At 37.8% G+C, this 27566-nt stretch overlaps 1 protein-coding gene across 1 annotated transcript; it reads left to right on the forward strand.

The window, feature by feature from the left end:
* Positions 1–20523: 20523 nt before the first annotated feature.
* LOC113355889 (ER membrane protein complex subunit 7 homolog) lies at positions 20524–24336 on the forward strand. Its single transcript, XM_026598860.1, has 7 exons — positions 20524–20696; positions 20796–20839; positions 22486–22594; positions 22932–22995; positions 23088–23204; positions 23313–23421; positions 23993–24336. Exons 1-7 carry the CDS (start codon positions 20614–20616, stop codon positions 24070–24072), a joined length of 606 nt encoding a protein of 201 aa, XP_026454645.1. The 5' UTR covers positions 20524–20613; the 3' UTR covers positions 24073–24336.
* The last annotated feature ends 3230 nt before the right edge of the window (positions 24337–27566 follow it).

Consider the following 27566-nt stretch of genomic DNA (forward strand, 5'->3'; position numbering starts at 1 on the left):
TGAAAAATATCCTTTCTTATATGGTGCACGCTTCTTCAGCATGCCAAATCAATCCAGGCACGGAGTAATCCTGTGAACATCTCTTTCCATGCACACGCTTCTCTGTTTCCTTCTCGCCGAAAATACAGCCAATTTTAATCGATCAAATCACTCATGATAGTTTTGTTGGGACATATCACAACTGCCCAACAAATTTCAGCCCTTTAATCTACCCAGGACTCCTTCAAACTTCGATCGAAAATCACTCAGTTTTGTTCTTCATTTTCCCGCCAAAACCAGAATTTGAAATAAAGAAGAGGGTCACCCCTTATCCAGTGATGGAGTGCGATTAGCAGTTGCCTCCCAGGGGTGCCCCTTATCGGCTGGGTGCCCCTTAGCCAAATCTGGGGTCCGTATAGCAAATGTCCTCCGGGTGCTTTCCGACAACTTTTTGAGCCAATTTTTTCCAAAAATGTTCATTGGCCAAAAATACCTACAAATAAATAAAACATCATAATAAGTACAAAAATGAGCCCTAACAATATATAGAATCGAGACAAATCGGACACAAAAATGTGTCTATCAGATACCCCCAAACCTATTATTTGCTAGTCCTCGAGCAAAAATAAAATAGAAATAAAATCCTAACTCACTATCGCAGGCATCGTCGATTGCATTTAGCATATGCAATAAGCCTTTAAACCCCTAGGTGTCCCTAGTGGCGGAGTGAAGTCTCCGGAGGGCTTACCAGAGGTATACCCACAAAACCTTTATACTCCAGACCCTAGCTATCTACACAGAACCTTGGAAGGCACTAAAGAATATCCTTGGTTGGCATACTTATTGACTACAGGAGGAAGTACCCTGATGCGAAATTCCAATTGTTGTACACGAGTTTGCACTCAAGCATACTAAAATTCATATGAAGTGACAGAGCTCTACTTAGATAGTCACACTATGGACATCAATATCCGGAGTCAAAACTAATCACATGGATAGATCAAGAAGATGGATATAGAAAAACATAGATGGTTTTGATGTTTACTAGGTGAACGGTGTTTCTCATATCTGTCTGAAGGCCTCCGCCAAAATGAACCTATCCTAATGGACTGAGATACCGGTCTGACTAATATCAGCACACTGGCATATACAAGGGTACCAGTGGTCGATAATCCTAACTCTAGGTCAACACAACTGGCATATACAAGGGTTCCAGTGGTCGACTTTATTGAATTTATTCCAGTTGGTCTAATGGTCTGGTCTCTTTTTCTTTTTTTTTCTTTTTTTTTGTTGTTGTATCTCAATCACTCTAATTCACCCTAGCATTGGTAACAACTTGAATCGTGAGCCCCACCTAATCACTTAGAGAAACATAGTTTAAAAACAGAAGTGAAAAGGACTCAACGAGATATGGTGAAACTATCATGTTATTTCTAACACCTGAGCTCTGTGCTTTTATGAATAGACTCTTTAGATGTTGCCATCTAGTCAGATTGGTTCCTCAACTCCTATAACCAAAATGCTTCTATCCACTTAGATTGGTTAGTGCCATCCTTAATAGGCATAAATTTCTAGGCTCTGGAGTTTATTTATTGCAACTAAAAGCTAACAAAAAGTTTCTTCCCTACCGCCAAACTTAAATCTAACATTGTCCTCAATATTTCTAATGAAAGAGCAATACCAAACAGTAAAGTAACATGAGGAATTAGTAAGAGAGAAGTCGGAAAGATAGTACCTGGGTGAAGAGAGAAATCAAAAACTAATATACAACAACATACAATCGCCTCGATGGTCAATCAAGGGTAAACAGGGTCCTCCAGAGGGACCTCCTCAATATCATCTGTAGGAAAGGGCTCTAAAAAGGATTTCAATCTCTGACCATTAACCTTTGAAGAACTACTACCATACGGTGTCTCGATCTCAACAGCTCCATGAGGAAAGACAGTGCGAACAATAAAAGGACCCGTCCACCGAGAACGTAACTTCCCAGGGAAAAGATGCAAGCGGGTATCATACAGAAGAACTTTTTGACATGGAGAAAATGACTTTCTTAAGATATTTCTATCATGCACAAGTTTCATTTTGTTCTTATACTCCTTAGCACTATCGTATGCATCTCTACGAATCTCTTCCAACTCATTGAGCTGGAGTTTCCTATGGGCTCATGCCTTGTCAAGTGAAAAATTTAGCTGCTTAACAGCCCAATAAGCTCTATGTTCTAACTCAACAGGTAAGTGACATGCCTTGCCATACACAAGTCGATAAGGTGACATTCCAATGGGGGTCTTAAACACAGTTTGGTAAGCCCATAAGGCATCAGTAAGCCTAGACGACCAGTCTTTCCGATTAGGATTAACTGTTTTCTCTAATATACGTTTTATCTCCCTATTGGAAACTTCTACCTGACCACTAGTCTGTGGATGATACGGGGTAGCTACCTTATGTGTAATACCATATTTCTTCATCAAAACCCTAAAAGGTCCATTACAAAAGTGCGACCCTCCATCACTAATTATAGCTCGCGGTGTACCAAAACGTGTAAGTATATTATTTTTCAAGAACTCAATCACAACCCTATGGTCATTGGTTTTACACGCAGCCGCCTCAATCCACTTAGAGACATAGTCTACAGCGACAAGGATGTATAAGTTACCAAAAGAATTAGGAAACGGACCCATAAAGTCAATACCCCACACATCAAAGACCTCCACAACTAAAATAGGGTTCAAGGGCATCATGTTCATACGGGAAATGGTTCCTAATTTCTGGCAACGTTCACAAGTCACACAGTAACTGTGGGAGTCTTTAAACAACGAAGGCCAATAGAATCCACACTGCAATATCTTAGCAGCAGTTTTCCTAGCACTAAAGTGACCCCCACAAGCATGATTAGAGCTGGCAAACGGGCGGGACACAGCTGGCTTGTGACCAACCCGCGGGTTACGGGTTAATACAAGCCTAAGCTTGCGGGTTGAAATTCTTCACGGGTGGTCATTTATCCAACCCGTGCCCGTCCCGGGTAAAGCTTGCGGGTTCACGGGTGCTCACGGGTTAACTGATTTTTGTTGAGTCAACTCGCCAGAAATCGATCTCTGGGTTATTTCCTTCCACATTCAGGCCATCTAAAGTTCCTTTCCTACAACCTAAGTAGTAACATTCATCCAATTCATTTGGTATATCAATTCAAAAACTCAAAATTGCAAAACTAAACTAATTTTGCATTTAAAGAAACACAGACACATTCAGGCCATCTAAAGATCCTTCCTGCAACCTAACATTCATCAAATTCGAACTCAATTCAATCAACGGATTCAACACCAATGAAATTTACTCATCTTCTCAAACGGGAAAAGGGAAAACACATATAATAGGTTTTTACTGTACAGGGAATTGAAAATCATCGATTCCACAAAATCAAACAAGAAAATGCTAGAAATCTAGCTCCAGTTCACACTAAAAACAGACTACGTATTCTTGCTATAAGCCTCTAACCTTCATCAATCTCTTCAATCTTCATCTTCGACAGAGAACAACAACTTCTTGTTCTTAAACAACAGAAAATTTTCATAGTACTGACCACCACCTCTTACAAATTGTACATACAAATTGAATCACAACCCTAGTCTTCTTCTTCTATCATAAACTCAATTCTCTTCTCAATTTCATAAAACCACAAACTCAATTGAATCCCTAATTTCTTCTGGATTTCTCAATTCCAGTTCTTCACTGAAATTAACCCTAACTATTAGTATGAATGTATGATAATTTTCTTCTTCATATTCTACTTTTAAAACCCACCCTTAATCACTCAGTTTCACTTCCAATCTCCAACTCAGAACTCACATCAGTAGCCGACCAGATCACTAGAACTCAACCCAAAAACAAAAAGAAAAAGAAAAGTGAAGAAGCAAATAGCCACATCAGTTACTTGAGCTCAGATCCATTATTGTTAAGCTTAGATTTACACATGCAAAGAAGAACAAATGAATAAAAGAAAGTAAAAAGAAGATGGAGGTGGTGCTGGATGCGCAGAGGAAGAGAGCAGAGTGGAGAAGAAAAAAGATAGGAAAGAAAGAAAACGAATTTTTTAGGGTTTTTTTAGTTTTATATCAAAAACGAACGGACATGATTAAAGGTAGTAATCATACGGTTGATTAGGAGCGGACGGGTTGACAGGTTTAACCCGTGGATTTACGGGCCGGGACGGGTTAACCCGTTTTCTCACAAGCCGCTAATTCTCCAACCCGCGCCCTGCTTGTTTAGGGCCAAGCCGGGACGGGCGCGGGTTTTTCACGGGCCGGACGGGTCAACCCGCGGGTTTTTGGCTGGTTTGCCAGCTCTAAGCATGATCATGACAAAAGGAAATAATACTAGACTGGTCACTCTTAGGCATACATCTTCTAATAATCTGGTATGGACAATACTTAAACAAATAAGGATCATCCCAGAAGAAGTGCTTAACCTCAGCTAAAAACCTAGAACGATCTTGTTTACCCCAATGTTGGGGCATTCGACCAGTAACAAGATAGTTCACTATATTCGCATACCAAGGTAATTGGGTAACAAAGAACAATTGTTCATCAGGAAATCTATCCCTTATAGGAAGGGAATCATCAGGGGAACTAACAACTAGCCTAGACAAGTGGTCTGCTACAACATTTTCGGCACCCTTTTTGTCTCTAATGTCTGGAGAAAACTCTTGCAACAAAAGGATCCACCCAATCAATCTAGGTTTTGTATCCTTCTTAGACAAAAGATATTTCAAAGCAGCATGATCAGTATATATGATGATCTTAGAACCTAAGAGATAGGGTCTAAGCTTGTCTAAGGCAAACACAATGGATAACAGTTCCTTCTCGGTAGTGGTATAGTTCAACTGGGCATCATTCAGAGTTTTGCTAGCATAGTAAATCACATGAAGTAATTTGTTTTCTCGCTGACCTAGCACTACACCAATAGAATAATCTGAAGCATCACACATGATCTCAAAGGGTAGGTTCCAGTTGGGTGCCTGGACTATGGGGGCGGTAGTGAGTAAATTCTTAAGCTTCTCAAAAGCCTCTAAACAAGCATCATCAAAGACAAACTTAACATCTTTTGCAAGAAAATTGCAAATAGGTCTAGAAATTAAGTTAAAATCCTTAATGAATCGACGATAAAAACCTGCATGCCCTAAGAATGACCTAATATCTCTTACGGTTTTTTGGACCTGTAAAGTTTTAATCAGGTTAACTTTGGCTTTATCTACCTCTATAACCTTAGAAGATACGATATGCCCTAAAACAATTCCTGAACGAACCATGAAGTGACATTTCTCCCAATTAAGCTCTTTTCCTTACACCTAGCCAACACTAGTGACAAATGATGCAAGCACTCATCGAAAGACGAACCAAACACTGAAAAATCATCCATAAAGACCTCTAAGAACCGTTCTACCATGTCAGAAAATATGCTCATCATGCAACGCTGAAAAGTCGCAGGGGCATTACAAATCCCAAAAGGCATGCGTCTATACGCAAAGGTACCAAAGGGAAAGGTAAAAGTGGTTTTCTTCTGGTCTTCTGGGGCAATAACGATCTGATTATATCCAGAATAGCCATCTAAAAAGCAGTAGTGACTATGTCCAGCTAATCGCTCTAGCATCTGGTCGATGAAGGGAAGGGGAAAGTGGTCCTTCCTAGTGACCTTGTTCAATTTCCTATAGTCAATACAAACACGCCAACCCGTGGTCACTCGGGTCGGGATTAACTCATTGTTATCATTCTGGACTACAGTAATACCGGATTTCTTGGGAACAACCTGAACGGGGCTGACCCACTTACTGTCTGAAATGGGGTAGATAATGCCTGCATCTAACAACTTAAGGACCTCGTTTCGAACTACCTCTTTCATATTAGGGTTTAGTCGACGTTGCATCTCCCTAGAAGGTTTGGTATCACTCTAAATAGATCTGATGCATACAAACAGTGGGACTTATACCCTTAATGTCAGCTATGGTCCACCCTAAAGCTTCCTTATTGTTTTGAAGGACGGTTACTAGCCTACTTTCCTGGTCACTATCCAAGACGGAAGAAATAATCACAGGTTAAATTCTCAGATAGGCCTAAAAACCTATATTTCAGGGAATCTGACAATGGTTTTAGGTCCAACTTAGGAGGCTCTTCTAACGAAGGAATTAGGGTAGACTCAGAAACTGGTAGTGGTTCGACTTTAGGTTTCCATCCATTACTAGTATCTAACAAAGGGGTTGAATCTAACAAATCATTCACCTCATTAATCACATTATCATCATCAAAATCAATCCCAAAGTGAGCTAGGCATTTCTCTAATGGATCTTCTAACAAAGTGTTTGGTAATGACTCCTCGTCTAATGTTCCTATAATGTTCACCTCTTCTATGTTCGAGTCATCTAGTTCGGAGAGTAGCTTACTAATATTAAAAATGTTCAGCTCAATAGTCATATTACCAAAAGACAATTTCATAATACCATTTCGACAGTTAATGATCGCATTGGATGTAGCTAAAAACGGGCGACCTAAAATTACCGGTATCTGGTTCTCTGGGTCAGGGACAGGTTGGGTATCTAGGATAACAAAATCCACTGGATAAATAAACTTGTCAACCTCTATGAGAACATCCTCGATCACACCACGAGGAATTTTAACGGACCTATCAGCTAACTGAAGTGTCATCTGGGTAGGTTTCATCTCACCAAGTCCTAGCTTAAGGTACACATGATATGGTAGTAAGTTCACACTAGCTCCTAAGTCAAGCAACGCTTTCTCAACACGGTATTTACCTATTGTGCAAGAAATGGTAGGGGACCCTGGGTCTTTATACTTAGGAGTAGTGGTATTCTGAATAATAGAACTCACGTGACTAGCTAGAAAGGCTTTCTTCTGGACATTAAGCTTTCGCTTTCGCGTACACATATCCTTGAGAAACTTGGCATAAGAGGGAATCTGCTTAATTGCATCTAGTAGTGGAAGGTTGATAGTTACCTGCTTAAAAACCTCCAATATATCATTAAAATTGGACTCCCTCTTAGTTGGAACTAGCAGCTGTGGGAATGGGGCTCTAGGGACAAAGTCGGGCTCAATATGACCCTCATTGGTCTCTTTAGAGACTCTATCAGTCTCCTCAGTTTCTGGTTCAGAAGGGTGAACTACAACATGTTAATCAGGCATGGAAACCTTGTTGTCTATCTCTCTACACTACCACTCCTAAGGGTTTTAATAGCATTCACATGATCAGATGGTCTTTCACCTATTTCATTAATTCCTCTAGGGTTGGGTTGAGTCTGACTAGGAAACTTACCTCTTTCTCTTAAAGACTCATTTATCTGACTAACCTGGTTTTCAACTCGGAAATAGCCTGAGAGTTAGCCTGACCTATTCTCTTATTTTTTCTAAACCTTGAGCAACAGATTGCTGAAACTGCACAGTTACGAGTTAACAAAGCAAGAGACTCTTCTAAACTCATAATCTTCTTATCCGAAGGGTTCTGAAACTGTGCCGGAGTGAAGGATTCTTAGTATAGCCAAAACCTGGGGGAACCTGAGCATTACTAGACTGACCTTGATTCTGGCCCTTGGACCAAGAAAGGTTTGGATGGTTTCTCCAGCCAGGGTTATAGGTTTCTGAATATGGGTCAAACTTCTGTCGGTTATCAAACCTATGTTGTTATAAAGAGCATTGGCTTGCTCTTCAACAGCATGGCCTTCCCAAAAAGGCTCATTTCTTCCACTACTACCACTAGAATGACCTAATTCTAAGGCTTCTAACCTTTTGGCTATAGCTGCTATTTTGGCATCTGACTCATGAGATCCTTCTACCCTATTAACATTTCCTCTACTTAGAAGAATTGTTTTCTGGGGTTCCCTACTATTTTCCCATTGTTGGGTCTTATCGGCGATTTCATTCAAAAATGTCATCGCTTCATCAACAGTTTTATTCTCAAACCCACCTGTGCATAAGGACTCAACCATGGTTGTTGTTGAATAATCTAAACCCTCGTAGAGGATCTGAACTAACCTAACCTTCTCCAAACCATGATGAGGACATTGAGATATCAAGTCATTGAACCTTTCTAAGTACCTATATAAAGATTCTCCCTCTTGTTGGGCAAAAGTACATATTTGTGTCCTAATAGACGATGTTTTATGCCTTGGGAAAAACTTATGTATAAAGGCAGAAGTAAGTTGGTCATAGGTTTCAATTGACTCAGAGTCCAAACTATACAGCCAAGATTTGGCTTTATCTTTTAAGGAAAAGGGGAATAACCTAAGTTTCAACACATCATCACTTAGGTTTTTAATTTTTAGAGTACTACAAACTTCCTCAAATTCCCTAACATGAAAATAGGGGTTATCATTCTCCTTCCCTAAAAACATTAGGAGCATCTGTAAAGTCCCAGGTTTCAGTTCATAATTTGCCTCGGTTTCAGCTAACTTGATACAAGACGGACGAGAGGTCCTAGTTGGGTTTAGCAAAGCTTTCAAAGTTGCCATTTCTGGCACTACCAAAGGACTAGGAGTACTTTCCTCACGAAGAGACAGATTCTCAAAACCGAAGTTTCCAAAAACTGGGCTCTCAAAAGAAGAGTCTTCGAGCTCCCCGCCTTCACAAGAATAACTACTAGGTTTGTCACTAATCAAACGACCTAGAGTGTTTCTTTTCCAAGCCCGTTTAAAAACTTCGGGCATACACTAGAAAAAAAAAATCAAAAATAAAAGTCCTAAAAAGGAAGGGATGTTCTATGCAAACACAATCAAGGCTGACTCCACCACAGCAAACCTACTGATTTATAGCAAACAAAAAGCATGATGGCTCCACTTAGATTGTTTCTAGATCAGCTTCTAATCCTTCGAACGGGAATTCGTTACAATTTAAGCAAACCCCTCTGGAATCAATCCGAGTCAAAGTAAGTTGAATAAAGGCGAGGGAAGCTCGGTGGAGCTTTGATACCCAAGGCCTCACCGGTATTATAAGGCAGCGCAGTCATTTCATCTTACAGAAACCGTCAAGAACTTCGAAGTATGCTTAAAAGAGTAACCAATATTTTTCGAATGACTTTCCTGTTAAGCTCGTTACCCTATCGGTCTCATTCTAGTCAAAATTTTAGGCTTAAGTTCGCGTTTGGTGTCGTTTTCCTAAGACGGGCAAGAAGAGAATGGTGATGAAATCTGAACCCTTATCTTGTATGGCCAGTCCTTGCCCTTTACTAGGAAATTAAAGCAGCTGTTTTCAAGTCCTCAACATATATGCATACGAAGGAAGACAGTAACTCGCTGACAGGGGATTTTCGAGTGTTTCGACAAACTTACCTCCCGTACCAGACGGGGGATGAACCTTTATAGTCGACTCGGTCCACGACTCCTATGTCATGTACGAACCCGAGGGGCCGAGGTGATATTGTAATCACCGTCCTTCTCTGCAAAAAGTTTATATTTAAACTACCCTTCCGTAGGGTTTAAAAATAATGTCCCAAAATTTAAAGTTCAAAGTCCAAAAATACACTAGTCCAGAAGGGCTATAAATAACAGATGAAGTCTGTTATAAAATAGGACTTATCACGATTTTCGTCTGTTATTCGAACCGTTATTTATTTGGCGTGACTTTTTGTAAATAACAAATAGAAAACGTTATTAAGTATGACGAGTAAAATTTGTGACTTAAATTCACGCTCAAAATCTGTTATTAAGAATCACAGTTATTGTATGTAAAATACAATAACGGTTGATGGACGTCATAAAGAAATAATGGTATTATATGCAAAATATAATAATTTTTATTTTATTGGCCCTGATACATAAATTCTGTTTATATTTACATTTGTTGCATCTCATTCAAATTCATATATTAAGTATCTGAAACTGATTTTGGAATGTGATAGTGACACAAATTACAATTTCAAAATGAATCCAAAATAAACTTTATATTATTTTATTCAAGAAACTAGAGTATTTTATTACAAACTGAAAGATAAAATAATAGAAACTCCAACTTAAATACTGAAAATCAAAATCGTAATTAATCCGGTGTCACCTTTCCACATTTCCCACTCCCAGAATTCTTTAACAGATGGATCTCAATTAGAACAATTAACATTGTCTGTGCTACTTTCATAAGAAATTATGTCCAGAACTATGATGGCGCTTCAAATTACCAAACCTTGTATGAACATGCCCACATAGGTAGGCTGATAAAGAATGTTTCAGAAATACCTCTTTCAATGTCTTCCCAGAATCTGCGGCAGCTGAGAATGAGAGCGCTAAGTGACCAAAGGAAACTTTAGCAACTGGTGTAGCAGGCTCCTACAGAAATTACATGCCACTTAATCATATCCCCTCTTGAAACATATCTCCAAGTACTCCATCTATATCACCTAACATGGCACTTGTATCCATAATTTCATCAATATCGGAGTCATACTCGTCACCGTTTGGAGGCTTTATAATCTATCAACATATGCACATCGTATCATCCTCTCTGTAAGATGAATATGGAAATAGAGTGACTGAATCAGAACGAAAATTGGTGAACAAGAGAAGAACATCCTACTAGGCAATCTAAGACCAAGTGCAGAAGCAATTGAACAATTGAAGAATGAGAGATTGGAATGGTTACTGAAATGTGAAGGGTATACGAGGAATTAAATTTGGAACAATAAATAAAAGTAACTAGAATTTTTTTCAAACTGAAATAACCTGAGTATCAAAGCATTAACGCCGCAGAAAATGAAAATTAAGGCCATAATTACGACATAAGTAAAAAAAATGACCTATACGAGCCTACACACTAACGAGGAATGCATTTCAGCTGAAATCATTTCCAGACCCATAAACATGAGTGCATGTAAGCATTCTAATTCGTGACAACATGCGTCCTTAACAAACCAAGGTTATTTGTAATCAAGTAATATTGGAAGAAAACAAATCCTAAAGGTTATGTCTGATAAGAGACACCTACGCACAGTAATTTACAATTCACAAACCATTAAAATCAGGGAAGAATCAAGGATCTGTGTTAGAGCAACATGTACCTTTTGGATGTTGTTGTTGAGCGACACCAGCAGTTTTCCTGTTACTATCATGCTCAATACTCATGGGTCTCGTTGAACAAAATTGACCATTCATTTCAGTAAATAAGAGGATGAACTCCTTTCATCATGGTCATTCACTTGGAAGAAGCATTACTGAAAAGTGAAAGCCACACTCAGATTTCCGTAGAATCCAAAATACATCAAATATTTCAATTACTGTCATTCACAAAGCTAAACATCAAAGGCAAAACAATTGTGGAAGCTTATAAAGGAACTCAAAAGGTTTAAAAGACAATGAAATGCAATTAATATACTCACAAACCTCAAAATTTGAACCTCTATCTAAATCACAACAACCGCATTCATATTAAGATTTGAAGAAAACTCACTTCTAATGTTGTTCACGCATAATCTAAGCTGCATAATAAGAAACCACCTCTTGCTTTGGCTTAAATATAATTGCAGTATCTTGAACTCTAGGATTCGTTGCAATCTGACATTCCAGCACAAGAGAAACAACTTCACATTTGAAAATAGTCCAACACCTGAAAAAACTCAAATTAATTACTACCTCAGTAACTAGTCCCCCACAAAACATGTAATATAGAGGAAGTAGTCTTACTTTTCTTGTATCTTTGGAATGATCTGTATCCATGATCCTGAAAAAGGATGAGGCCAAGGTTTTGGAATTCTCTTGAATTGGCATCAGACGACATATATGATGAAAGCGTTGCCTTGAGTTTCATCTTTCCACCCCTAGCTGTGAATCTGAAAATTATAAATTTAAAACTTATAGATTTCTAGATAAAACCACGATTAAAACTCAGAATTCTAAATCTTCTCAGATTGAAGAATAAAACAGAAGAGTCACTACAGACCCAGGAACACTAAAATCCTAACAAGGATGGAAAAAGCTAGATGTATCAAATGTATTAAAATCAAAGAACATCTCAAGAATCCCATACCATAGAAACCCCTAAAAGGAACATCTTTAACAATAATAATTCTATGTCAACTGTTCAAAAGGGGAAAAAAATTTAAAAATCAATTTTACCTTGGTAAGACCTTCCACATTACTGAAATCACGAAGAACAACTTGAGTCGATTCCGAGCGTTTCTTCGTATAAAAGCTGCAACAAAAAACATGAAGACATCAAAATCCCTAACAAATTTTTAAAAATAATTCCCAATTTCACTTAAAACCCTAGAATCTTTACAACAATCTACAAAATCGGATTTTTAATGAAAACCCTATAAACTTACAAGAACATTAAATCCAAATTCAACAAGAGAAAACGAAGAAGAAGAATCATACGTGAAATAAAGGTTGAAAAAAATGGAGATCTCAATTTTTAGTTTCTGGTTTTGTGGAGATGCAGAAGTTGGAGGAGAAGAGAGAGCCGCACAAATGTTAGGGTTAGAAGGAAAAGAAATGGAATGAATAAAAATGTGAATAAAGAGCTAAAATTGGGCCTGTTGAAAGAAACTACTCCACTAGTGACCAATATAGGTCCAATATCGAACCAGCTGAAAGGCTCACGACAAATTGGGGGTGGGTGGCTACTGGCTAACCATTTTCAAACTTATAGTAATGTGGCATTACATGTGGCCAGCCACTCCTGGGTGTGAAACGGAAGATTAATTGTGGGCTTATAAATATTAAGAATATATATCAGATTTATTTCGTGATATAATGGCTTCCTGTTAAATCACACACCTAGTAAATTATCACGTTTGAGAATGACATCTTTTTTTCGTTAAATGGTGGGCCCTATTATTTTCATGTTATATGACGGAATTTGTTTGTGAAACTCTATTCACGTAATTAATTTGTCATTTAAAAACGTGATTAGTAGGCCTTTTTGGACTAGTGATATAAAGTGCAAAAGAAAAAGAAAGTCTAAAAAAAAAAACCTACAAAAATGAAAATGTCTCTCTCTTTTTTTTTTATATAAAAAAAAATCTTCTTCTTTCGCTCCTTTCGCCTTGCCTTTTACTCCAGTCTTTAAGTATTCACCAAAAGCTTTAGCAAAATTTTCTTTCGCTCCAAATTCCAAAATCTGAAAGAAAAAGACAAAAACCCAAAAACGTAAAGAAGAACAAATAAAAATAAAAACCTAAAAAAAAAATCTAAAAACTCTAACCTAAAGACAAGTCCCCGACAGCGGAGCCAAAAATTTGATGTATTTTCAAAGTTGTTGTAGTAATAAATAGAGTTCGTTCAAGACTTGTGAAGGTTGTGCTTTTAGATTTAAATTTTAAACCTAAAGAAAATAAAGCAAATTAAAACTGATTATATTAGAGAGACCGGGGTTCAGGATTTCACCATTCACCAAAATTCATGTAATTTAATGTTAATTTTTATCATGCAATTCTAGACTATATAACTCCAATCAAAAGAAATTGTGATTCTAATCATTGCCTAAATTAGATTTTCAAAACATCAATTGTTAATCGCAAGAATGAAGTATCAAAAGCCCTAAACTAAGAATAATTCATCAAGAGAAAACACAACTAATTAATAGAAATCATTACTCAATTTTCATTCAGTGCAAATAATCATAAAAGAATTGCATAAATAAATTCAAATAAATTTTACCACATAACTTTTGGAAGAATGGCTTCCTCCATCGCCCCGGAAGATTGGGTTTAGCTCATCATGATGTTGGAAACAGGCTCAAAAGTTGATTTCATTACTCAAAATAGGTGTACAAATGATGAAATGGAGAAAATGATAAAAATCGGGTGTTTGCAACATTTATAATTGTTGCAAAACACTGTTACAAAGAACGATAAAAGAGAACTGTTGTTGTTGTATCTCTGCGACCCTCACGTGTCTGTCGTTGTCACTGTTGATAAACGACTGTCTTCGTCAGTCTGTTCTTCGTGTTCTTTGGTGTTCTCTGCAACTCGATTTTTTGGCTCTGTGATGCTCTCTAACTCTCCCAAACTCTCCAGACCCTTTCTATGCTACCTCAAGACCCTTTTTATACTCCTCAGCGACAGAAATCTTCACTCATTACTCCGGAAAATCTTTCCATAGCTCGGTAGTAAATAAAAAATAATCTCGGAAAATTTTATTTCCTTTCTCGCCTCTTCATGCGTCTGCAGCTGTATGATTCGTGAAAAATATCCTTGCCTAGATGGTGCACGCTTCTTCAGCATGCCAAATCAATCCAGGCACGGAGTAATCTTGTGAACATCTCTTTCCATGCACACGCTTCTTTGTTTCCTTCTCGCCGAAAATCCAGCCAATTTTAATCGATCAAATCACTCATGATAGTTTTGTTGGGACATATCACAACTACCCAACAAATTTCAGCCCTTCAATCTACCCAGAACTCCTTCAAACTTCGATCGAAAATCACTCAGTTCTGTTCTTCATTTTCCCGCCAAAACCAGAATTTGAAATAAAGAAGAGGGTCGCCCCTTATCCAGTGATGGAGTGCGATTAGCATTTGCCTCCCAGGGGTGCCCCTTATCGGCTGGGTGCCTCTTATCCAAATCTGGGGTCCGTATAGCAAATGTCCTCCGGGTGCTTTCCGACAACTTTTCGAGCCAATTTTTTTCCAAAAATGTTTATTGGCCAAAAATACCTACAAATAAATAAAACACCATAATAAGTACAAAAATGAGCCCTAATATATATAGAATCAAGACAAATCGGACACAAAAATGTGTCTATCAGTGGTCGAGTCTCTGTGAGCCTCTCCCGCTGGTCGAGTGACTTCATCCCTCGAGTTTCATTGGTAAATCAGCAGGGCTTGATGGGTTGACATCAGCTGGTGACGTTGTTCATGCTATTATATTCTCTTGTGGATTTCCTAGTTCAATAGATGGAACTTTTGTTGGGATTTAGCATACTCTACATACATCCATTCCGGATCACCAGATTCTTTTATAGGGAGTATTGGACCACGCCTACCTTACTTCGGGAGTAAACCCGATGAACATAGCTATAATCGAATAAATTAAAACTCGGATTCAAAAATACTAACAGTGTTCTGCAGTGGTGGCTCATATTTTACATACGGTACCCGGATATGATTGCTACAAGTGCAAACCAATTTGATCACAATCTTAGATGGGTACACTGAATTTATATTTATGATACATAGACGATGGGTTACAACTTACAAGCCCCAGTCATCTGAACTTAGCAATGCAGCAATATAACAAATAACATTTCTGATGAACCATATCAATCTCACCATAAGTTTGATCATGTTGCAAAGAAAAACCGATTATATAAACAGATTTAGATCAAAATTTACATTTACTAATAAAAACTAAGCTACTTTAGTGGGATATTTAAAATCTGTCAGTCCACCCTCATCTGTTTTGTCCATCAGTCCATCCGCGGATATCAAATCCGTTGATCAATGGAATGAATGTGGATTAAAATCTTAAATCCGTCATTTGGATGGACTAGACGCTTGTAACACTAAATCCGCGTTCATCCATTCTTTTCTCACCCATGTTCAAAAGTTAATTTGAATGCATCATTTATTGAGGTTACTAACAAAAAGCAAGTTTTAGTGGTTATGAAGCTAGATGCAAACCGGTAAGAACATTAGATACAACACAGGTTGAAGCGATGACATCACGAAGCTGAATATGGGCCGAGAATAAAGGAGTGATGAACATAGTCCTCGAGGGAAACTACAGAAATCCATATATTCTATCAACAAAGACAATAATACCATATCTGACAGTGGAAAAACTCTACAACTTGACGCTTGGCTTAAACCAAGACTAAACTAAAAAAATAAGTTTATATGGATAGGAAATTATGTTAGTCAACTAACTTGCATTAGCCCAGTTGTTCGGGAGTTTAACTCACAATTTATAGGTTGCGGGTTCAATTCCCGTGCTGATCGTGTCCTAAAAAAATTAGTTTAGTCAACTCCAGTTCAAGCCTCGTTTGTCAAATACATATATAAAATTAGTCAAGTTTGTTTGCATGATATTGATTTTTGCAAACCCACCTAGTCTTAAATCTCAATTCCTCTGATAAAATAGTTTAAATTTGTTATCTAGTTTTGAAAATAGTCCATGTACTTATAATTTTATATGCCAAAAGATACAAACCATATTGCAGGTTCTTTAGCAAAATATGGTACTAGTCTGGTTCAGACTATCCGGTGCAGAGTCTTCCCCAATGGATTCAGGTAGGTGTAGTAGATCTTTCTGCTTTGTAAGTTCTAAGAGCAGTTACTATGGACTCAAAAAATTTGTAGTTTGTACATTTTGCTCCCATTATGGACTCAACAAACATGAAAAACGGATGAGAAAACCACCAAGTTTGTGGATTTGTTCATTGAGGCAGTAGAAAAAACGCGCGCTTGATGAAACATCAAGCGGTTGAACCAAACACGCTGGCGTGTGACCCATAACCGCCAGTTTTTACTACACACGCCAGCATCTGAAGTGAATCCTCCAGTGTGTGATCCAGAACAGCCAACGGTTACTTTCAAATCTCGTCATCCAACGGATGTTATTCTTTTTGTTTCCCAATAAATTCACCTCGTCTTTAACCTTAAAACTCACACCTTCTTCATCTCTACCTCAAAATTTTACACTTTCATAACATCTCAATACTTATTACTTTTCCTTCATTTCAAACACAACTACTCATATCAACTCAATCAACCAGAAAAAATCTTTATAAATTATATTTCTAACAAATATGGCATCCTCATCGCAACGATCACAACAACAATTGCAACAAGAAACACAAAATTACAACCAAGAAACACAAGAATTCGTGGTGTCAAGTATATGATGGATGAAGACGAGTCAATTTGTAGGAACTATGTATTGTTTACATTAGATCAAATCAATGATATTTATCAAGAAAAAAATACTTTTTATGGAAATATTTTACAAATATTTTGTGAAGAAACCGGCAAAATCAATAATCGTGATGTTGAAGGGTTGTCTCATCATTTTCACACAATTTCAGCATTCGTTAATGAATACGTAACTTTGATCATGAAAATTTGGTGCAACAAAAAAATGGTGAAGGTGAAGTGGAACAAAGAAGTCAAGAAGATTGGAAAATATTCCATAGAACTAGTTTCTAACATGAAACTTGTTTCACCATTTTTGAGGGTGCTTAACAAGTTTAATACATACTTGATGGAAAGTAATCAAGTTCCTGCAAGATCACCACATGGTCCAATCTCGCAAGATTTTCAGAATGGTGGGTCTGCTTCCTCACATGAATAAACTGGATCTCTATATGTCAGGTCTCAAAGTAGTCGGGAACAACACAACTCCAATCTAGACGTTAACACCAACGTTAATAGAAGAAGATGAGCGGTTCAGAAAGCTGGAAAAGTAGCGAGCGAAGCATCCCAAAGAGCAGCAGCAGAAGGAGGTTCAAACGAGTTCAATTATGCTGAGCTCAAGAAATTCGAGTTGAAGATAAAAGCAGATAAACCAGGGACCGTGGGATTGCTATAAAGCAACAACGAAAAATCATCTTTCGCGAGAACAACACTACGGGGTTGTAAGCTAAACAAGCTACTCTCCTTGAACACTTCAACAATGAATGCACGACAACTTGTTGCATGGACTAAGCAAATTGATATGGCTGCACAACAAGTCTCTCAACAAACTGGCCAGTATGAGAATATGGAAAAAGACGAAGATGATGCCTCAGAAGAAAACGAAGATGAATACAGTCTTGATAATTGATTTTAATTCTTGTTTAGTAGTTAAGTTTAATTTAAATATAATCGTTTAGTTAAAATTACTTTTAATATAATTGTCTTAGTTTTAATTTTAAGTTTAGTCGTTTAGTTAAAAACAAACAACTTTGAATTAAATAACACATTAATAAAAATAAACAACACTAAATTAAAAAAAAAAAACATATATCTGCCTCTGTTTCGCACCCCGCGCATCGTCTGTGTCTATTTTTATAGCCCAAATATACTTAGTTATATATTCTCTTAGTTGTCCATAGAGTCCCCGGTTCTGGATTCTGTCAGTGACAAGTGTATATTCTCTTGTCAGACGCTCATGCTCCCCCACAAGTCTCAGCCTCAAATATTCATCAGGAAACTAGTTCAGGATGGGTCACGCACTCACGTTTGGTTTCTTTAATGACCATGTTATATGCAGTATGATGCAGGTCAGCATAATTTTGTTCATTTCTTAAAGATCAAAAAAGCGTGTCGGCCCATATATGACGGCAAACTTCATTTTTAGTATGTCAAAAGCGCGTTCAACATCCTTTCTGCATTTTATTTGTTGGGTTTTAAAGTCTTCTTATCCTATGAAGTTGTCGGTCCAAAACTTGTCTGACTATAAGCTTGAGCCGTAGTTGACCATTCTGGATAGATGTCTTCTGCTATATAATAACCCTGAGTGTAGTCATAACCGTTGATGGTGAAATTATAGTGCAGCACGATCCCATGCTTAAGATCTTCAAACAATAGTGACTTATACAAAACATTGAGATCGTTATTTGAACCCGGGAGTCCAAAGAAAGCATGCCAAAACCAACAATCATAAGTAGCTGAAGATTCCAAAATTACAATTGGTTTTGGATAATGACCTTTGTATTGGCCTTCCCATTCAACCGTACACGCATGCCACGTCTAGTGCATGCACTCAAGACTACCTAACATTCCTGGAAACCCCCTCGCGGTGTTTTCTGCAGTTATTCTTTGAACATCTTCCTGGGTAGGCTTTCTTAAAAAGGTTGGACAAAAATGCTCGACTATTGCTCCGCAAAACAATTGAGACACCTAATGGCGGTTGTTTTTCCAATACGGATGTAATCATCCATTGAATCCGCGGGTACCCCGTAACATAATATATAAAGGGCCGCAACAAACTTTTGTTCGAGACTAAAGCCTCGTACATGTCGTGCATCATATTGATAATTAAATAAAGGTTGTACCTGATAAAGCTCAGCAATAATCCTTTGCATCAAGTTGCGGCCCATGACGAATCGTTGCTGAAAATTCTTATCGGAATAGACACAATCATGATTAAAATAATCATGCATCATCTTGTTGAGGTAAAAATGTCGATCTCGCTACGTCCATCTTCTAGTCATAACTTCATTTTCCTTCTAAAGGATTTTGTATGATCCCGGTTTGTAATTGCAACATAAAATTTGCATCTTGAGTTGCATCTTCATCCATTTGACGCAAAAACTCCATGCACATTTCTTCCTCTTCTTCATACAACATTTCATCCATCTCCATATCTTCCTCAAAAGAACCAAAATCAGAATTCATAGTTGAAATCGAAAGCAATTGAAATTAAGAAAAGATTGATCGGATGGAATATTGTTGTGCGTCTGTGAGATCAAACTCGAGCCGTATCTATGGAGGTACGGTGACCGTTTAATAGTAGCCGTTGCCGGTTTTGGTTCACATGCCAGCGTTTCTTCTTCAGACACCAGCGACTTCACTTCGTCCTGGCGCTTAACGACCGCTCACTTTTTTTCCATAATGCAAAATCACATTTGTCCATCCACCTGACTCAACAAATATTTTGTTTTGTACATTGTCATAGGAATTTTGATACTACGGGCACGGTGATAGCCCGTAACCAGTTTCCAAATCGGTTCCTGAAACATAAGTCCCCGACTCCATATTAACCAACCAGCGCACGACTCTGTAAAAAGAAAACCACTCTCCCTCTGTGTGAACCGAAAAACAAAAGAGATCACCAGAAACCAGCAACGACTTACGTTCTAGAGCTCCGACGATGAAGAAAATCAATCATCTCCGTTCATCACATCCTCCCCAAACCGACTATATCATCTCATCTCCGAAAAAGGAGCAAAATACCGTGGAATTAGCCAAGGGATTCCTAGCTAGGGTTTCAAAACAAACCCTATAAAATCCATCATTTCCCATCTAATTCTACATACTCGTATCCCATTCTTTAAAACCTAATAAATATCGCCACTTCCCCATTCTTAAGATCCTCATCAGTCGATGAATAATCCCAATCATACAAGCAAAAGATTAAATAGCTGAAGCAGCGCTTACAAGGTTTCCAGATTATTATAAGCTGTTAAAATGTGTTTGTCTCACTGCAATTCCAATCCTGGATAAGGATTACTAAACCTTCCTTAATTTTAGGAAGCTAAAAAAGTGAGATTAAGGTATTCTTCCAAATACTTGGGATACATGTATCCTCACCTGGGTTAGATAGTTATTTTCCTTTAAAATAAGTATTTGGCTAAGAAATAATTATTTATATTAACCTATTTCTGTAGTCAAATAAACACAAATTAACCTAGTCCAAGATATGATAAAATTTTAAACAAACACCATTAAAACTAACCATTAACAAGATTATCATAAATTAAATTAAAATAAACTTTTCCAGGATACGTCATCCCGTTTCCAAGCTCCCAAACAAGTCTCTTTTGAGAATTTGGATAGTTACCGGGACGGTTGTAGCCCGTACCCAGTTTCCAAATCGGTTTCTGAAACATAAGTCCATATTAACCAACCAGCACACGACTCTGTAAAAAGAAAAACACTCCCACTTTGTGAAACCGAAAAAAAAAAATATCACCAGAAAACAGCAACGACTTACAATCGAGAGTTCCAAATGATGATGGCGATGAAGAGATCTAAATCAATCATCTCCGTCCTACTTCTTCTTCTTCTTCAATTTCTGGCAATTGCATCTGGGTAATAATAATTTCATCAAATTTAAATTTATACGAGTTAAAAAGGTATGTCAGCTAAGATCTGTTAGGGTTTTGATTATTTTTTTTAATGAATTTGCAGGAATGGCGAAGGATACACTATTGTTGGTCGAGTCAAAGTTGAAGGTAGTAATTTATACACTAGCCTTTTCTATTACTTTTTTGTTCATGATTTTGCTTGTGATTTTTAGATCTCTTTTGGATAATTAGTTTTTTTTTCTTTAATTAATTCAGTGATATGTGCATTAGAGTATTAAGATACAGAATTAGTGTTACAATGCGTAATTAGTTAAAAGTCGTAATGATGGATGGACCTGCGTTACATGGAAACTGCCACGGGTGTCTGATATGGACACGTATTCGTGTGTCCAATTCGACAATTCTAAAAATTCATGATACGAGGACACGGCAGTATGCATAAAAATATTACTAATTTGATAAGATATGCAGAAATACAAATGACGACGCAATCTTAGTCAATGTTAATTGTCCATTCATAGGTTAGTACGCTCGTGAACAAAAGTTTAGATCTGATTTTTATGAGATATTAATCTTGTGGTGGGTGTTGGCTTGCTAGCTTGAGCTTTTATTGGATCACATATGTGGCAGCTACCTTGGGTTTTTGTTTTTCTAACTTCAGCCTTCTATTTACACCCACAGAAGAGTTTTATGTGAACAAAGTAATAAATTTGTAATTGCTTAGTACTCACTGTGTCCAAGGAGTGTCAGTGTCAGTATCTGTGTCCATACGTATGGACACGGGACACGAGCATACGTCTGAAGTTTCCGTGCAACGCAGTGGATGGTTCATTTAATGTACCTATACACTGAATTAGGGAATGAGAATGCTGCTGTTTCGAAGAACTTACAGCATTAGAGATCATATAGTTCTTATGGGTTGAAGACATGAGTATTCTTTAATCTATTTTTATATGTCACAGCTGATAATCGTTACAAACAGCACATCAGTGTACAGCCCACAGGCCACCGAGTATTGTATGGTTAAACTAGGCTAAAATATGTAGGCCACAGCAATCACAACTTCAACTCAGTAATAGCAAACTAGGCTTCAATATGTAAACCGTCTCTTTCACTAGTCGCAATGTTTTTATATAGTCAATTCTATGGTTAAGGGTTAAACTGAATACGTTTTTGCTGATAAACTTAAAGATAGTGAACTGATGTGCTTCAAGATATCCTGCAACACGCATAATACTAATGAATGTGTTACTGGCATTTAGTTTTCTGGGTGTCAACTTCTTCTTTTGTGCTGCTACAGGTAGTTTCCATATTTGATATTCATGTTCATGGAAATGTCACTGCAGATCATCCTCAAAGTGTTTGTTAGATTAGGATATGGACACTTAGGTTGCTTTCAAAACGATACGCTTCGCAGATGAGTTCTTAAGAGCTTGGACAAATTTTTGTGTTTCTGTTAAGTGTCTTATTGTGCAAGATCTTAGGATTGGTTAAGGAAGACAAGAAGTTTGGAAGCCGTAATGTATCATAATAGAGATCGAGGATATAACCAATGCAAATGTGGATTTTTTTAAATCGATGTTTTTGAGGATTATAGCAGCCAAACAACTTCTGCACCACGTATTTCTATTCCGCAATTTGGCCCTGAAATAATGATCATTTTATCTTTTTCATAGCATTCACGCTCTACTAAATGATTATGTAATTGGTGATAATCTTCAATCTTAAACTGATAAATGTTACTTGAAGTTGGCCTACTGGTTCTTCTTGGTTTACTGATGTTTTCATGACAGGTATGGGAGCCAAAGGCTATGGTATTCTTGGGAAATTATCAAATGCCAAAGTCATGCTTAATGGTGGCCAGAGGACTTCTTTTCTTAGGCCTGATGGTTATTTTTCATTGTATCCTATCATCTTTAGTTCTTTACAACTGCATGATTACATTAAATCAATACTTTTGGGACTGCAATACCGTTTGAATTCCATCCTTAGGAAAGTCTCTTTTCTTTCAAAATAGTTTTAATATTAAACTTTTCTCATCAGAATTATACATTGACACGTATGTGGTGCACATTCATAATGTTTCACCCACTTTGGTGAACGTGAATCAGAAATAAATGGTATGTTACCCACTAATTTAACAAAGCAAAATTGGGTATTTGCCGATGCGATAATATTTAAAAAGAATATGTACAGTTTGTCAACTCTCGAAGTATTTCTTAACCAGTTACACTTATAGCCACAACGTTCCAGCTGGAACTCATCTAATTGAAGTTGCATCTGTTGGTTTTTTCTTTTCACCGGTAAGGTTTATCTTGTCAAGCTTCTGTTACCTTAATTTCTAATTTTTATTGCATGATAGTATATCTCATATGAACCCCTTTTCACGCATCAGGTACGTGTAGATGTCAGTGCTAGAAACCCTGGGAAGGTTCAGGCAGCATTGACAGAAACCAGAAGGGGTCTGACTGAGTTGGTTTTAGAGCCTTTAAAAGAGGAACATTATTATGAGGTAGGTCAAATCTTAGTTCATCAACTCTTCCATTTTTTTTTATTTATTTGCATTAATACTGTGAAAAACTCTTACTCGTATTAACTCACTGCTTCTTCTTTGTTACAGATAAGGGAACCCTTTAACGTTATGTCTCTTCTAAAGAGCCCTATGGGTCTGATGATGGGATTCATGGTGGTTGTCGTATTTCTCATGCCCAAACTGATGGAGAACATGGGTAAGTACAACAGACACTTAGTTTTGATATCTCTCTCATGTGCACGCTCCTATTTTCCTTTGGTTGTGCGATCTGTCTTGGTGTTGGTAGGAGGCCCATGCTAGACTCTGCTAGTCTAGGCCAGAAGTTGCCATCCCTTTCTGTTGACCTGTGTCCTAGAACCTCCGCATTAGCCAAATTTTATAATTGTCTTGGTCCAAAAACATGTATTGGCTAGAAATCAAACAGCTACTGCTATCTTGTTCTTGAAGCAGATGCAGCAGAATTGGGACATCCTTCAACAGTTAGTTTCATGGCCTGACCTTTGAGTTTTGTGCCAGAACCAGAAACATGATTGTTATTTTGTTTAGTTCAATTTCCATTTTCTGGATATCTGTTACCATATTCTCAGTCAAAGATTCACTATAGAGTAGACCTATTCTGCATAAGAATCAAGCACTCGACTGCAGCTTTCTAGCTGGGTCTGTGATAAAAGGGAAGGTGTAATTCCGATTCTGTAATTTTTTATGCAGTACAGCGAGTGCTACTATTAAACCTAATATGTTTGTTACTTTTTATTGTCATTTTCCAGATCCTGAAGAATTGAAGAGAGCTCAAGAATCAGTGGGAAACAATCCTTCTTTGTCAAGCTTGTTATCAAGAAGTGGTTGAGATCTAGACTGACCCTTGTCGTAATGACCAGAAAAAACATTGATTTTTTGAGCATTTTTTAGTTTCACTCATTTTTTATCATGTATGCCGCTAGGTCTCATTTAGCGCTGCTTGTGGCAGTGCTGGGTGGGTGGGAAGGTTAGGGTTATTAGTTAATCTAATTTGTACGTAACTTTTTTTTCTTTTTTTCTGGACAACACCACTGTAATTTGCTAAGAAAGAAAAAAATTCGTATGTGGAGTTGCCTACATGCAATGAGAAAATGAAATAGCCAATGATCCATGGACCCTACTAAACTGAACCGTACTTGCTGAAGCATAAATAAAACCTTTCCAGCCTGGAACTTCCAGGCAGACAAACCAGAAGAACCCACAAAAAAAGCATCACTGTGTATAACTCTGATTGAAGCTTAGTGTTTGGTGACAATATAGATGAGATGGGAGGAAAGCAAACATTATTGAACTGTTATGATTTTAGGAAATGGACAACATATATATTAATACGCGCAAATATATTACAAGTCTTCGAGAAGATTCAAGTCATAACGAGATGTACAAGCAGAACTGTCATATAACTCAACAACTAAAAGTTATGTATCTCAACCATGCACAGTGTCACGGTACCCCCAAAATGAGCCAACACGTTGAGATCATCCAAATAATTAATTAACCAATCAAACTAAACCCTGAAAGTTAGCTTGAATAACTGAAACATTAATATAGGACAAAACAAATTAATAGAACGCATAAAAAGTGTATTTTTTTCTTCCCGTAGTCAGCCATCCTGCTGCAACGTTGTTATTGAGAAGGTGCATCAGATCATCAGCATAATCAGACTCACTAGTTGTAGCTTCTTTAGGAATGAAGGTTTTCACAGAAACCATGTTCTCCACTTGAGCGTGCAGCTGATAATCCATGGAGGACGGGCAATAAATATTATCATCACCACCAATACAACGCTTGAGGTCTTCATTCATCCTAGTTCGAAAAATACTAGGATATGAGCGGGAGCATTTCACCACCTTAAGATGTTTTTCTTGCAAATGATAGAATACAAGACGTTCCCCGTTAAACCAATACAATAACACCTGATCAGAGAAACTCAATATAAGTGTACGAGGCGTAGTAGTAGAAATGTCAAAGCAGGAACAGAGGGGAGTTGGTATTAAATCTTTCTGACCGATAATCTGATCCGTAATCTGAACATCAATAGTTTCCTCCCTGCTACATACTTGTTTGTCCTTGTCCTTCAATATATACATATGAACCTTGTAATAACCACAATAACAACAAACACCGGTCTGACAATTACAACAATGGCCGCAATGATTATTGTTGGATCTTGTTGTTACTCTCCCAGAAGAACGCGCAATACAAGGGTATCCTTTAAACTCCAGAAGATGATCGTTTGCTAAATACCGACGTTCATATGCCGTTGATGTTGTTGGAGTACATTCAGTCGGGAGTCGAATGAAGCGAATCTTCTCGTTGCGAAGGTCGAATGAGAGCAACTTTCAATGTAATTATTGTTACTAACTTTATTCTTCGTCCTCCAGAAAAGATCACCCCCGCATGAGATGGCTTTTCTGCATAACGTCCTCGAAGTTCTAGTGATCATTCGACTAGGAGAAGGAGAAGAACCCGGTGGCGGCGAGAAATCAAAAGTGCTAGTAACGATCTTTCTCCGTGACATAGTTCCCAGTGTAATGACCATGCAAAGAAACTCGTTGTTGGCTCCCGAAGTAGATATTGTTGGGGCAATAGGTATCTAACCTAATGCGGTGATACCAATTTTTGGGGTTCAGAGCCATCTACGTGCTAATCTTGCGGAAACATATTAGCTAACAAGAAACACTTGATCTCTCGAATTGTTCCATGAACCTTACTATGATCTAGGATAAGAAGAAGGGAAAGAGAACCACATAGATGCAAGCCATAAACAAAGCAACAAGAAGTAAAGTACTCACGGATTTAACGTGGTTCAACAATATACACAATATGTGTAATATTGTCTACATCCGCGAAACGGCTACGACCTCTTTATTCATTATAGAATCACCACTGAGAATTACATAAATAATTGACTAAATCAATATATCGACTCACCACAACGTGACCGAACATAAGAACTCTCACAAGCACCCTATAAGATCCAAAGTAGCATCTTCACCCATACGAGATAATGTTTACCACATTATCTACCACAACGAGACGATCTTCTCTGCACACCCTGATATAGATTATCATGGACGCCTTTAGCTCAACACCAATAATCTAATCCAGCACCACCAAGATGATCTTCTCCTTACCAACATCTCCACATGAATACTCCATAACGACGTATCTTCCAACATCGATAAGTATCCCATAAGCACCATAATGATGTACTCCTTCCACCATTAGGTCTCTCACATAACCACCTCAATAGGTGGGATGAATCCCTCACATCTCTACGAGATTTACATTGTGGAGTCACAAACTTGGTTCCCAAGTCTTGGCCTCCTTGGATTAGGAAACCGACTCATACTAGGAAACCAGGATCAATTTAGGTATCCCATCTTAATATGGTAATTAACTCAAACTAAGAATTTAACCTAAACTAGTAAACCCACGTTTCCTTACAATTCTCCACCTCGTATCATGCATTCATGCATGATACGATCAACTGTTATCCCCCAATCTTCTGAACATCGATTGCACCATCACTGGTTGCCTACATATCCTCAATACGAATCAAACCGAAATGTAGTTCACCCAAACTTGTTCCGTAGAACATCCACCAGAAGAGAGCAAACCAAACTTGAACGTCACCAACTCAGACTTAACAATCCAACCTACCGGTGATTGTATAAATCTCCACCATGGCGAAAAAATCTTGAACATCTCACCAACCATCATCATATGATCACCCGTTATGCAACATCTTTGAGAAAATACACCTTACTCCTTTATTTTCACAACTCCACATAGATTGACATCATTATACTGTATTGCATGCCAACTCAATCAGACCATACATGATCGTTGTCCATATGCTACCAATCGAACTTAGTTACAGTCATTATGCGCCTTTGAGCCTTTGCCACCTTCTAACTTGTTTCATACTACGAACATAGCTCCGTCTTGGCCTGCCTTGCTCCGCCTAAGTTAATGTTCCGCTTTTCTAAGCCACTAACTCCAAGTTGCGCACCACGTCCGTTAGGGCTGACATACATAACTACTCGATAAGAAAATGAAACTACCACAGTAGCCTCCATGCGTCTACCTAAGCATTATCTTAGCAGAACCATAGTCTTCATCTTCGTCTCTAAACTCCAGCCGAGTCAATTGCTTATTTAAACAACTGATCACATACTTGCTCCTTTCCACGAGCATGTCCACCAAAGCGAGTTAACCGAGATACTTAGTGTTAGTTGGTAAAAAACCAACCTTTATGTTAACTTCCAAGAAACTAACCATCTTGTATGTACCAAAGCATATTGAGCATGACCCTAA

The sequence above is a fragment of the Papaver somniferum genome, chromosome 3 (assembly GCF_003573695.1).
Source record: "Papaver somniferum cultivar HN1 chromosome 3, ASM357369v1, whole genome shotgun sequence".
NCBI classification, from domain to species: Eukaryota; Viridiplantae; Streptophyta; class Magnoliopsida; order Ranunculales; family Papaveraceae; genus Papaver; species Papaver somniferum.